The following is a 14,383-nucleotide window of genomic DNA, read 5'->3' as shown; positions in this document are numbered from 1 at the left end:
AAGGAATGCATTTTTGCCATATGAAAACCCATCCAATCTTTTCAAGACCCAACCCCAAAGCTATCTATAACATAAAGACATTTGTGATGCACACCCAACTCAGATGAAAATTAAACTGCCTATTTCTCTTAAACTCTCTTGAATATCTTATTTCTTTTGTGTATCTTCACAATTAAAGGATTCTTAAAATTTTATGTGTTTGTGTGATATACTCCTTTGGCATTCTAATGAAACCTCTGAATCCTACTCAGAATATTTTTAATTGCATAAAATAAAACATATGATTATAAATGAAACCCATTGATTGAAATACAGTTGGCAAAAATAAATTTTTAAAAGTTTTCATATCTCAAGTTAATTACCTCTCTTTTCTACTGTGTACTACTGCTCATTATGACTATCTTTTCTTCCTGAATGAATGGCAGTTTGCTAGAGGGTATGAACCACACCAGGTTGTTCTTTTTCATTCTCATAGTACCTATTAAATTTAGTAAAATTTTTTGTTTTTGAAATGGGGGTTATATAGTCCTTGAATTCTTGTAAGGATATGTGTATAACATGTATTTTAAACCAAATTCAAGATAAAAGTGTAGTTCTTGTCCTCAGGGCGCTTAGATTCACAGATAACATTCATTAGAAATATTGAACATGACCATTTTTCTTCACAGAAGTTGAAGAAGGAAAGAGGACCAAACCCTAAAGTTAGGTGTCTAAAGATTGTAAAAGCCATCCCAGTATTTTTGGTCTCTAAAAGGCCTCTTAAGAGAGGAAGGGAAGTAAGTTGCAGAATGGAGTCAAAGGAAGGCATAGAATCTAAGGAGGTGTCAGAGGAATATCATCATGAAAGATGCAGATAATAACTATAAATCAGAAGTAATAGGAGCTCTTTACTGATGATCTTTACCTTCTTTAATATCAAAGACACATTTACAGAATGTTTCCTTTTCAGTAATAACACAAAGGCTCCCTTGCCATTACAAAGCACTTTTCACCCTTCCCCTAGTAGATCAAAGAATGCTTTACCTACTTAATGCATCCTAGTAATAATCAATGCTTCAGTCCAACATGATCATAAGTTCCCTTCTTATTATTGAGGTAGAAGCCCTATTTAATGACATATTAAATGCATTATTCATTTATGCAACTCTCAAATATGAGGTAGCTGGTGAGACAAAAATAGAATCATTCTATAACACAGAATGCAGGTTATATGCTGACTAGTGTAAATGAACTCTCTTATTTTTGAATAATATTCTTTTAAATTTCAGGGCCAGGTCTAAGAAGGCTAATGCAATGCTATTCTCATGCAAGAAATGCAATTATTTCAGAGTGGCTTTTAATTGGCCTTTTGGTTTCTTTTTTTTCTTTTTCTTTTTAAAACTGACATCCTTCTCCTTTGAGGCATTTAACTGTGTGGAGGTAGGAATGGTATTTGCTTTGCTTTTAAGTTGTTTCATGTAAAGAATGCTAAGCATAGGTTGGCCAAGATGGCACAAGAGAAAAGAAATCGGTAAATATTTACCAATCATCCACTGTATGCAGAATGCTATTCTAAGCACTAAGTGATATACTCTATTTAGGTAGGGCACAGTCCCTGCCATAAAGGAGTTCAAGGTGCAATAGGAAGAAAAGGCAGATGTGCACTATAGTAGAAAGTCAAATTTAATTCAACAAACATTTATTAAGTGTGTGCTATTTGCAAGGCATAGTGCTATCTGCAGAGACAACATTGATTAAAAACAGAAGTAACTCCCTTTAAGGAAAACTTATATTCTACTAGTTATATAGCTCAATGATTCTGTAAAAGACATATGTGTTAAGGATATAACTAGCTGAATCATCAGGGAAATTTCCCCACAAAAGATGAAGCTTGAGCTGGATTTTGATAAATAGTCAGAAATACAAGAGAACATAAAGAGAAGACAACACTTCTGTCATGGCAAAATACAATATGTTGTTTGGGGACAGAAGTATGTCCAGAGAACAAAGTGAATGGCAAAAAGTGATTTGAAATAAGAAGCAGAATGATGTAGTGAAAACAGAGCTGGCTTCTGACTCCAGAAGACCTGTATCCTCATTTTATATCTGAGTTTCATTAATGAGGAAGAACCCAGTGTTTGGGGGGTAGAAATGATTGGAACCCTACGAGAAATTGACCAGTCTCTCAACATTTTGTGACAGGAGAAAGGATTCTTCATAGTCTGATTTTCATCCTAGGTTTTGAGAGAACAGATTTCAAGGGGTTCACAGGAAAGATAGGCTCCCATAGATTAAATACTACAAGGGAACTTATCCCAGGAGGTAGGAGAGACATTTAAGAATGAAAATTGAAGACAAAAAAAGGGACCAATAAATATGAAAAGAAAAAATGGGATTTATTTGATGGGAGAACTATGGGTTCACAGAGAAATCATCAACCAAATTAGGTTTTAGGTTTTGTTTTTAAAAAGCAATGGATATACATACACAAAAAAGCAATGGACAAAGTAATCGCTAATTGAAAACATTAATAATTAGAAAAGTTCTAAGACTGGTAAATGTGATAAGAAAATCAGAATCAAATATTGAGCAGAAACTATTTCCCTCAACTGCATATTTGGTACAAAAATTTTAATTTTTTTTTCCTTTTCACCTAAGGGAGGGCATTTCAGAGGGACAGAAAATGTTTCTTAATTTTAAAATAAAATTAAATTGAACAAAAAAGATCCAAATCACTAATAATTAAATAAATGCAATTAAATCAATTCTTACTTTATGCCTGACACTCATGTAGTTGACAAAGATGGTAAGGAAATAACCAAAATTGGAGGACTGGGAAAACAAGCACATGAATTAATTTATTATTGGTTAAGCTGAAAAAAAGTCACAAAATTTTCTATGCCCTTTGGGTCAGTGATACCAGTAGAGATTACTTTCCATTAAGGAGGAAAACTACTCGTGGGCAAAAATATAACAGCTCCTTTTGCTATGACAAAGAAGTGTAGAAAATAAGGTGCTCTGCCATAGATCTATGGCTAAATAAATTTTGGCACAGGAATGAAGTAGAACACCAATAGTTCATAAAACAGGCAATGTCAGTGAAACCTGGTGTATAGTGGGTAGAATTAAGGGCTTAGATGATAACAGTAACAACTTTGTAAAAACCAAGAAGTTTGAAAGATATCAGAACTTTAATTATTGTAATGACCAATCACTATGGCAGAGAATTCATCAAGATCTGTACCTTTCCTCCTGAATGAGAGGTGATAGAATCAAGCTATAAGGTATATTTTGGGATAAAAACAGTATAGGAATTTATTTAGGTTGACTGTTTTCTTAACAACTTTTTTTTTAATTTTAAGTATCATCATGACAATAAGGGAGATTAAAAAGAAGATTGCCCATCATGTACTTCAACAAAAAAAGAAAAGAAAATTGATGGATTTTAACAATACATTTAGTAGAACAAGAGGAAGTCCGGGAATAATGAGTATAGCCTTGACAATGCTGTGCTGAATTTTTTAATGACTCAAAAAGAAAATCCAGCTTCGTGCAATTCTCTTTTCTCTCATCAAATAAATCTCATTTTTTCTTCTCATTTTTATTGGTCCCTATTTTTGTCTTCATGTTTCATTCTTAAATATTTCTCCTCCCTCCTGGGCTAACTTCCCCTGTAGCATTTAATTTATGGAGGCTATCTTTCCTGTGAACTCTTTGAAATCTGTACTAAATGTTTCAGACTTTCCTCATTCTAGATCTAGCACTCTATCCACTGCTCCAACTAACAACTTCAGAAAAGGAAGAGAGGAAATTGGCATTCGTTAAGTGATTCCCATATGATAGGCACCATGATAAGTGCTGGAAATACAAACACAAGCCAAAAGACAGTCCTGCTTTCGATGAGTTTATGTTCTATAAAAGAAGACAACACACAAATGGGATCCAGAAATCATGGAGGCGAAGCAGAAATGGTTTAAAAATACAGAAATCAGGAACGGGTCCAGGGAGGGAATGAATGAAGCTCCAGAAGGAACTCACCTCTGAGGTCTTGTGGAGGGATATTTATATCCCGAAGTGAGCAGATTCTAAGAGTAGTATATTATTCCTTAGCAAGGAGACCCCAGAAAGAAGGAAGATTCAGTAGAGGCACATTGAAGTCCAGAAAGTCAAGATGGAGTAAGATGGAATAGTAGCTCAATGGACTAAGGGGGTCAAGGAAGAGCCTTTTTGGAATTGACGTGATCAAAACATATTTTTGGTAGATGATGTGAAGGGTTAAATTTTGGGGGATAAGAGTTTAAACAAAAGCCAATGTACAGTTTATTAAATGCAAAACACTTAGTTTTATTATTAGGAAATACAAATAGGAAATAGGAAGGAGGAAAGTGAAAGTAATCTTGTAATAGATTATAACTATACCCAAGATCCCAATCCTAACTAAATTTTTCTAGAAAACCCTACATCTATCTACCTCAGAGGGCAGTATCTTCTGCTAGGCCAAAGCCCTCGCCTACTCTTCTATTCTCTCTATCTGATAATATAACCACTATCCATCTACCTTACCTATCCAAGTTAATCGATAATCAATAAAGTTATTAAGGCCTTAATACAGTTCTCTGTCTCCAACCAGAGAGAGTGCTAGCAGCACAACCTCTCCCCAGCAGACCCAGAGACAAAAGCCCTTTCCAAAGGTCTGCAACTGACAAACCACACTCAGCCACACCCTTCTCCAAATGCAGGGGCAGCACAGCAGAGGGTCTCTAACTACCAACCTGCACAGCAGGGGATCTCTTACTGAAAAATAGCATTGCTCCTTTTCCTCTTCAACATAAAAAAAGAGAAATTAATATAAACTCTCTTAAGAATGGTAAAGGACCATTGGCTCCCGGGAATGATCTAATTCAATTCAGCAAATATTTATTTGGTATTTACTGCGTTTAGAACTCTATGATAGTTACTGCAGGGAAATATACATGAAGCAGGCTTAGGTCCTTGACTTCTGCTAACCGATAATGAGTTGGAAAGATATGCCATGTACTACAACAAATATAATAAGAAAAAAAATCTATTTACAGTGTAGAATCTATATAATTTAATATTATTAAATATGTATTAAACATATTATTTAAATATAAAATATAACAATCTGCATATATAATTTTATATTATTAAATATATCAAACATAATATTTAAATATAAAATATGATCATATTATATTTTATATTATTTATATCAAATATATTTTATATTATTTATATTATTTATATAAAACATAATACTTAGATATAAAATATAATATTTTATATCTAAGTATTATGTTTGATATATACTTAATAATATATATTATATTAATATAAAACATATATAAACATAAGTTATATAAAATATAATTAATTTATAATTATGTATATATTTGAATATTATGTTTTATATATACTTAATAATATATTACATTAATATAAAATACAGAAACATAGATATTATATAAAATATAATTATATTTAAATATTATGTTTTGTATATATTTAATAATATTAAATTATATATGGATTTTTTATATTTTATATTTAAATATTCTGTTTAATATATATTTAATTATATAAAATTATATATATATGTATATAAATAATGAGATATAATGATAAAGAGTTAGTTTAGGGCCACATTGCAGTGATCCTTGAATGTCAAGATAAGGAATTTGGACTTCATTCAGGAGAAAATGGAGAGTTATTCATAGTTTGTGAAGAAGGAAATGCTATGGTGATAGCAGATCTGACAAAGGACTAATCTGACATTATTTTGTGCAATTTTTAAAATTTTATTTATTTCATTTATTATATTATTTTGTGGATTAGAGGAGAGGGGACCAGTTGGCAGGGGGATAAATTAAGAGACTTCACAGCCATGTAATGAGAAAGATAGTGGCATTAAGAGTAAAAACTGTTGAAAAAGAGAAAGAAAGATCAGTAAGTAACCAAAAGGATTCAGTGTCTGCTCCTACCTGAAGAAAACAAAGGTGGAAGAAGACAGGAAGAAAATAAGAAGTTGAAAAGCCAAGTTGGGAATCATTCATTTGGAGGAAATAGTCATACTCATAAAAAAAAGTGTCACATTTCAGGGAGAGGAAGTATATAGCAAGAGAAGAACAAAGAATTGAGTGTTTCCTATCTGTATTTCCTAATAATAAACAAAGTGTTTAGCATTTAATAAACTGTGCACTGGCTTTTGTTCAAACTCCTTTCTCCCAAAATTTAACTCTTCACACCATCTAATCTTGGTTAAGTTAGAGATGAGGAAGAGGAAGGAGAAATAGTAATATAGTAGTTTCACAGAAGGCAGTGAAGGTGAGAATTTCATAAAACATGAATGATAGTGTTGAAAGCTTTGGAGAAATCAAGAAAATGCCAAGAAAATAAATAAATTCTGTTGGATTCTATCATTTAGAGGTATTTGTTTGGTTTCAATAGAATAGAAGAAGAAATAGAAGCCAGTTTGGGACATTTTAAGAAGGAAGTGAATACTTTCTCTCTCTTTTTTTTTCCTTTTCCATGCCAAAAGCCTTCATAGGACTTTGGTGAACATTCAGTTCACAGATTTAGCTTACTCCTAGCACAGATCTACTTTTTTATTCATCAAGAATCTGCCCAAATATCCAGGGCAGTGTTCTTCCAGAAGCAGAGGGAATCTGAGAGAAGGTAGTATTTTATGGATATGGGTCTATCATATTCTTCAGCTCACTTGTTTCAATTACTTAAACCAAAGTTCCTTTGATTAGAAGCATTTGCCCTTTGAAGCTGCCAGATGCATCTTGATTACTTCCACTTTGAGGCATTTGCTTCTGTAGTCCCCCTTCTCTTCCCTCTACCTAGACAAGTATCTTCTTCCCTGTAAGGTCTTGCTCAAGCTTCCACTTCCACTCCCCCATGAAGACTTCCTTGACTGACATCATCTCCTGGCTGTAAGGACTACTCATAATACACATAATCTAAACACTCAAATACTCAACGATAGCCTTTATGTTTTACTATGACTTGTTTATTCATTTCATCCAGTCATCCATCCATTCATTTGACACATGTATTAGTCACCAGCAATTTACACTGTGCTGTACTGCTAGGAATATAAAATTAAATAAGATATAGTAATTTTCCTCAAGGAACTTGGGATCTGGTAGTAAATATTTGTCATGAAAGCAGAACAGTATACAAATCAAATAATAATTTCATAAGATGAGAATAATAGGCAATGAGATGTGATGTGTTTATTACAATTAAATAGTTCAACAAACATTTGTTACATGCTTATTGTGTTCAAGGCATTATGCTGTGTCTGGGGATTACAAAGATGCAATCAAATCAAATCAAATCAAATCACCACCCCTTAAGGATCGTCCATTTTACTAAAGGATTATGGAGTCACTAAATATAACACTAATTAACGAGCAATAGGAATAAAGGAGAAATCCATATAAGGTTCTCTAGGAAAGTGATAGGAAATATGTGATTTCTTCAGGAGAAAGATGAGGAAATTCCCTTTCCCAAAAGAGGCTTATCCTTACAGTCTCAGAGAGTTTTCTAAAGTATTGAGGTTAAGTAAATCGAATGGCAAAATCAGAGGCAGGGGTAGAACCCACTTCTTCCAGGATCTGCAGCCAGATCTTTATTCCCTACACAGAAGGCTGCTCTAGGGAAACTGAAGCAAAGGCAAGTATTGGTGTCTCTCTGAGCCTGTTTTCCTCATCTATGAAATAAAGAAGTTGATCACTTCTAAGATACTTTTCAGCTCTAAATTCATGATTCTAGAGTTTCTGTCAATTACATTGTCTCACATTGTGTGACATAAACTGCATGGTACACAGTAGGAACATAATAAATGCTCATTAAAGGTAAGAAGGGAGGAAGGAAGGAAGGAAGGAAAGAAGGAATGAACAAATGAACCTCATGACCTGCTAGACAAGTTAAGTTTAGGCTGGGCTTATGATATGCTGGAATTAATTTGTGACAAAGGTCTTTCTGTACTCAGGTACCGAAAGGTGGTCTCCAACAACTGCACAGATGGGGTGAGGGAGCAGTATACTGCCAAGCCCCAGCAGTGTCCTGGCAAGGCCCCCCGGGGCCTCCGCATCGTCACCTCTGATGGGAAACTGACTGCAGAACAAGGGCACAACGTCACCCTCATGGTACAGCTGGAAGAGGTAGGACAAGAATCTCATCCTTGTCTGCCACTTGGGCAACTAGCTTTGGGGGCTGCGGAAATGTCTTCCTTTTAAGTGGAATAGCCTTAGAATGGCTGGAGAGAATTAGCTTGGCAAATCAGATGAAAAGTCTCAGCCTTGAGGGGTGCAGTTCTCTCACGGTGACTAATGTAGGACAGTCTTCTCTCATCCCCTTTCTTAAAAATGCCTCAAAGTCATTTTCACTCTTCTCCAGTCATTTAAGGATAATTCAGAAAGGACAGTCCTGGGGAGCCTTGTTACTGTGTCCCTCATTATCACTTGTTCTTCGCTATCAGAGGCTCTGTTTTGATTTCACGGCTCCTCATTAGCACTTCAGCAATGTGTTTTCCCCAAGCATTAAACACACACACACACACACACACACACACACACACACACACACACACACACACACACACAGTCACGACCTAAAATATGGCTACATTCCATTCTTTTTGTGCATGTCTCTTTTTACAAATGTCAAATGGTTGTCACCTCTTGGCATAGGGGTTGGAGGTCTTGAGAGTATCTTTGCAAAACTCCTTTGAGATTGGATAGCTTGTTTTTAGTGGCTCCTATGATTCATCCCTCTTCCGGGGACTGAGAGAACTTCACAAAGACATTCTTCATACACTTTTACTTCAGCTTCGTGATCTATGCACGAAACTCCAATTGATGTAACATAGTTGGGAAAGGAGATATTTCACCTAGCTGAAGTTAACTGAAAGTTAGCATTTGTACTATTTTCCACAGAATTAGAATACAGTAACATTTTTTTTATCATGAAGCTAATGCAGAACAAATTTCCTTTGGTGATACAGAATAGTTCAGATGGGAAGGGAAGAGAATAAAACTTTATTAAGTACTTACTACATGCCAGCACTATCTTCAGCACTTCACAAATGTCTCCTTTGATCCTCACAACAACTCTGTGCAGCAGGCATTATTATTATTGCCATTTTACAATCGAAGAAACTGAGGCTTACTGGGGTCAAGTGACCTGTCCAGGATCACACAGCTTATAAGTGTCTGTGGCTAGGTTTGAATTCAAGACTTCTTGACTCCAGGCTGAACACTGTGCCACTCTTTTTAGTACCTTACATTGAATATCATTATTGAGTTTTAACATATATATATATATATATATATATATATATATATATGTTAAAACAAGTTGTCTGAGCCATATAGGTTAAATCAACATGATATAATGGGAAAAAGATAGATATGAGTTCATATCCTGACTCCAAACAGCGTTGGGACAATGGGAAAACCCCAAATCTTAGAAAGCAAAGGGACCTCAGGAGCAATCTAATCCAACATTGATCTGAACAATGATCCCTGTGCACAATACCCCACAAGTCCAGGCATTGCTTATTCTTTATTGCTCCAGTGAGACGTAACCTTTTACCCACTGAGTTTTCCATTTCACTTGTTAGTAAGTGAATACTAATACTAATTTTTACTAATGTTGTATTAGTAATTTGTAATACTAATCCTAATTGTTAGTAAGGATTTTACCCCCCAGACACGAGACCGAAATTTAACTTATATGAATATCAGTTTTCTCATCTGTAATAAGGGAATAAGGGTATTTTAACTCCTGCTCCATGGAGCTGTGAGAAGAAAGTATTTAAAATATTTATTGATTTTTTTGCCCATTGTCTTTCCTTCCACATATATCACATTCCTATCCAAAGAGCAATTTGGGGTATATGAAGGAGAGGGGCAGAGAGATAGAATGAATGAGAGCAGACTGATAGACTCATCCACACATCAGCTGAAGCTGACAGTAAAAACAATTTTTCAAACCCTGAAAGATCACAGATTCATAGTTTCAAGGGACCTTAGAGGCCATTTAGTAAATCTCCTTGATTATATAGATGCAAAAACTGGGTCTCAAAGAAATTAAGTGACTTGGCCTAGATCATAGAGGTAGCAAAAGTCCAGAAGGGGAGGGGGATTTGGACCCAGTTCTCCTTTCTTTAGAGCCAGTCTTCTTTCTACTATATCACAATAATTCCTTAACTCTACAAAGAAGGGAGGGACATGCATTTTCTCTAATCTTTCTCAGCAACAAGCTTAACTATTATAATTTTATAATAGTCAGTTTTGATTATTTTGTTTTTTCATTGCATTATTGTGGTTATATATATATATGTGTGTGTGTGTGTGTGTGTGTGTGTGTGTGTGTGTGTGTGTGTATGTACACTCATACATATATTGGATATATTGGTTCATTTTCACACGAGGTTGGGGGAACAATGGGGAGTCATATTAGGAAGGAAGAATTGAGCATTGATGGCTGAAGAAGGTTCAACTTCCCCATAAGCAATCATCACCTTTCCCAGGTTATGGTTCTTGGATACAGAAGCAGTTGACAGAGAAGTGTAGCATGATACTTGGGGCTGTGGAAGGAAGACTTTTGGGGTTATTCATGAAGATCTGGAGAGAATTGCATGGATTTTCCTGAAAGTGGAAGAACCTCACTCTATATACTATATACTCATTATTACCCCTATGGTTTTGTTATTATTGTTCTATTCAGGAACCAGTCAATACATGTAACAAATGTGCTTGCCTTAGATAAACTCTCCTAAAGAAGGGGTGAAGATCAGTGTTTTCATCTCGTTCACAAAGTAGCACCAAATGGACAAAATCTCAGCCCTTAAATTGAAACCCATAGATTTATAGACGATAAAGTCTAGATTAGCTATCTTTAGAGATCCTTTTGTAAAAAGAGAGGCCACAGATCTCCTTGGGACACCTTCCTTTTAGCATCTACAGACACTCAGTGCTCATTCCATACCCAGCACCATTCTTGCTAGGTCCTTCAAGGGAAACAAGGTTAGATAAGGACTGCTCCTTCCTCTCAAAAAGCTGATTAGTTATAGAGGTGTCATCAATACATGATGCAGTACAGTACAGTATGCCTTTATAAAGCATCTGCTATGTGCAAAAGGTAGGTGATAGGTGGTGCACTGATCAGAGTGCTTTACCTGAAGTCCAGAAATCTCATCTTCCTGTTTTCAAATCTGGCTTCAGACACTGGCCAAGTGACCCTGGGCAAGTCATTTAATCTTATTTGCCTCAGTTTCCTCATCTGTAAAATGTGCTAGAGAAAGAAATGGCCAATCACTCCAATATCTTTGCCCAGAAAACTCCAAATAGGGTCATAGAAAGTCAGACAAGATTGAAATGACTGAACAACAACAGGCTCTATGGCATATCATGAGGATTTAATGACAAAAATGAAACATTCCTCCATGACATATGAAGTTACACTCCATGAGGTTGAATTCTACCAGTGAATAGTTAGCCAGTGATTCAAGTCAGCATATGATATGTATTGAATGAATGAACCACTTGATAATTAATAGAAGTGGTTGATAAGAACAGCTCGCTTTATATTGGAATATTAAAGAAAAATTGCATGTAAGATGCATGATGTAAATCTGTATCTTGAAGGTGAGAATTTGTTTTAACATCTAGTATTCAATCAAGTCTTCTTTAGGTGAAACTAAAGAAGTTTCTCCTGCCTTTCCTTACATGTATAACCCTTTATTCTACTGTCTTTAATACCTTCCTGTACAAAAATGCCAAGTAAGGAGTCATTAGGACTGAGCTACAGGAAGGGCTTCTTAGCAATGTGATTATCAAAAACTAGCCCATAGTTGTGATTTTGCTACTGGATATAGAATAGTTTGTATCCTAAGGCAATTGAAGCAAATAAGGCTGGTATAGTAAGCGGAAACCTGGCCTAGTGTGCAATTGAGGTTGTGTTCAGGAAACAGAACAAACACATCTCAGACCATTTCTTTTCTCTCCTATGTTCCCAGGTCCAATAGAATTGTTGCTAAAATAAAACTAAAGCACGACTGGAACTCCTCAACATGCTATCGTTGAATAGCTGTACTACCTTATGGCACATCCCACCTAAATACTAATGAATGAATTGCTATTGTGGTTAGCAGGGGAGAATTAGCTTGCTTTCTATCTCATACATACAGTGACATTTCCAGTTTGAAAATATGCTTCCTATTATTTGTGGTTGTTCATTCATTCATTCACTTATCTATCCTTACTAATCATTCATTCATTTACTCTATCAGTCATTCTATCTATCTATCTATCCATTCATGCATTTGCTTGTTTGCTGTCTGTCTATCATACCTCAAGAACAAAGAATACATTTGATTCTAGGAGAGAGGAGAGAAATCTGGAAACTTCATTTTCTGAGGTAGAAAATTCTTTAACTCTGCCTGTACTCTAGGGGGTGTATCGAAGATGTTTGCTCTGGGAAGGTACATCCAATGAGAGGCAATATCCTTCTTCATCTCAGGGCAGACACAAGATGGATACCCTCAATTCAGTCATCTAATGAGCATCTAATGAGCCTATGGACTTTTACAGGAACTCAAGTCTCTAGGAGAAATCCAATGGAAAGGCCTTAAGGCATGATGTGGATGGAGAAAGGACTAATCAGTCTTAAGGACTCAGCAGGGCAGATTCTGGAGACATTCATTTAAGAGGACTACTAGGCAGAAGTAGTGTCTGCATGTTGCAGAAGATAATTAAATCTGCTTTAAACAGCTGTAAGAATAAAGAGATGCAATTCAATGCATAATTTAAGACTTTTAAATTAAATCTGAGGCAAGGGACTAAAATTAAAACTTTGATCTGTATCTCATTGTTTTAACACTTCAATTTACATACAAAGACTGGCACTTAATAAGGAAAATTCATGATTATAACTTCTATGTGAGATTTAAATCCAAAATGCTGGGCTGCGGCCTCATTAGACGGATTTGAATGAACCGTAATTTCAAGTACACTGACATACTAACAGCAGCATAAAAGTAATCACAATGTAATAACACTTGGTGAAATTGCGTGAGGCTGCTGCTGGTGCCAAGGGAGAAAGGAGGTGGCTCTTGGGTTGGTCCTTTCTGAGGTCTCTTTTTGTTTTCATTCCTCTAAGGAGTCCAAATGCTTTTCTCTAGAGAGTGGAACTTAGTGGATTTTTTTTTATCTATATGCTAATAAGTGAGCAAGCCAATATCAATGCTTCCTGATCTTAGAGCAACCATGCCAAGTTGTCAGCTGCATTCTATCTCATACAGAGGAGGGAGATATACTTAAAAGGGACTTTTCTATTAATTATTCCTAATTTCAATCAGGTTCAGGTCCTTTTAATTCAGTAGACAATGACTTTATTCTTTCCACCTTTTTTTTCCACATGGGGTTAAAAAGGAAACCTCAACTATGGCTGCTGTGCCTGGGAGATCAGGCTGTTGAGATTCATGAGAAATCTTCCAAGATTCTGGGTCCTAGGTGTAATCAAGAGTAATCTTAGGGCTATTGTCAAAGAGCCCCAGAGCCATCATCAGTCTATCACATGGAAAATGTATGCTTGGAAAGAGGCTTGACAAGCTCCACCTTGGAGTTTTCATTAGAGTGTACAAGTCCCTTAGGCATTTGGATTTACACTTCACTACTCTCCCAAGCATGCAACACCTTTTACCTCAGCACCTCTAGCCCCTCAGCTTTGTGGAGTGTAGCTTCAATGTACTGTGGGAGTTCTCAGCAACTTGAGGGCAGTCAACCAAAGTAGCCTGAAGCTGTGCTTTTCTAATAGTATGCAGGAAATTCTCAATAATAATAATAAAACCAGTAATAATTCTATTTAATTCAACAGATACTTTTTATGTGCCTGCTATGTTTGTCGGACCGGATAATGAGAATAATCTTGTTTTAATTTAGCCTTTATCTTTATCCAAATACTTTTTTGGTTGAAAAATATTTTATTTTCCTAATTACATGAATAACAATTTTCCACATAATATTTTCCAAAATTATAACATCCAAATTGTCTCCCTCCCTCTCTCAGAGATGGTAAGTAATTTGATCTGGATTATACATGTATTATTATGCAAAACATACTTCCATATTGGTCATTATTGTTAAAGAAGACTCAACCAAAATCCCCAAATGAAAATGGAAATAAACTAATGTGGAAGATACTGTGTTTTGATCTGCATCTGCAGTTGACTTCAACAGTTCTTTCTCTGGAGGTGGAGAGCATTCTTTGCTGTAAGTCCTTCAGAATTGTTCTGTATCATTGTAGTTTTGAGAGTAGCTATGGCTTTCACAGATTTTCATCCCACAATATTGCTATTATTGTGTAA

At 35.5% G+C, this 14,383-nt stretch overlaps 1 protein-coding gene across 4 annotated transcripts in view; it reads left to right on the top strand.

The window, feature by feature from the left end:
- Positions 1–14,383, top strand: part of SORCS1 (sortilin related VPS10 domain containing receptor 1) — a 746,046-nt gene that overhangs the window by 639,769 nt on the left and 91,894 nt on the right. For all 4 annotated transcript variants that reach the window (XM_044665551.1, XM_044665550.1, XM_044665553.1 and 1 more), the window contains exon 18: positions 8,003–8,174. In XM_044665551.1, the coding sequence (XP_044521486.1) occupies positions 8,003–8,174 (172 nt within the window). The remainder of the gene's footprint in view (positions 1–8,002; positions 8,175–14,383) is intronic.

The sequence above is a fragment of the Gracilinanus agilis genome, chromosome 2, assembly GCF_016433145.1.
Source record: "Gracilinanus agilis isolate LMUSP501 chromosome 2, AgileGrace, whole genome shotgun sequence".
Classification (NCBI taxonomy): Eukaryota; Metazoa; Chordata; class Mammalia; order Didelphimorphia; family Didelphidae; genus Gracilinanus; species Gracilinanus agilis.
Note: the sequence above shows the minus strand (reverse complement) of the source record. Positions and strands in the feature narration are given on the sequence as shown.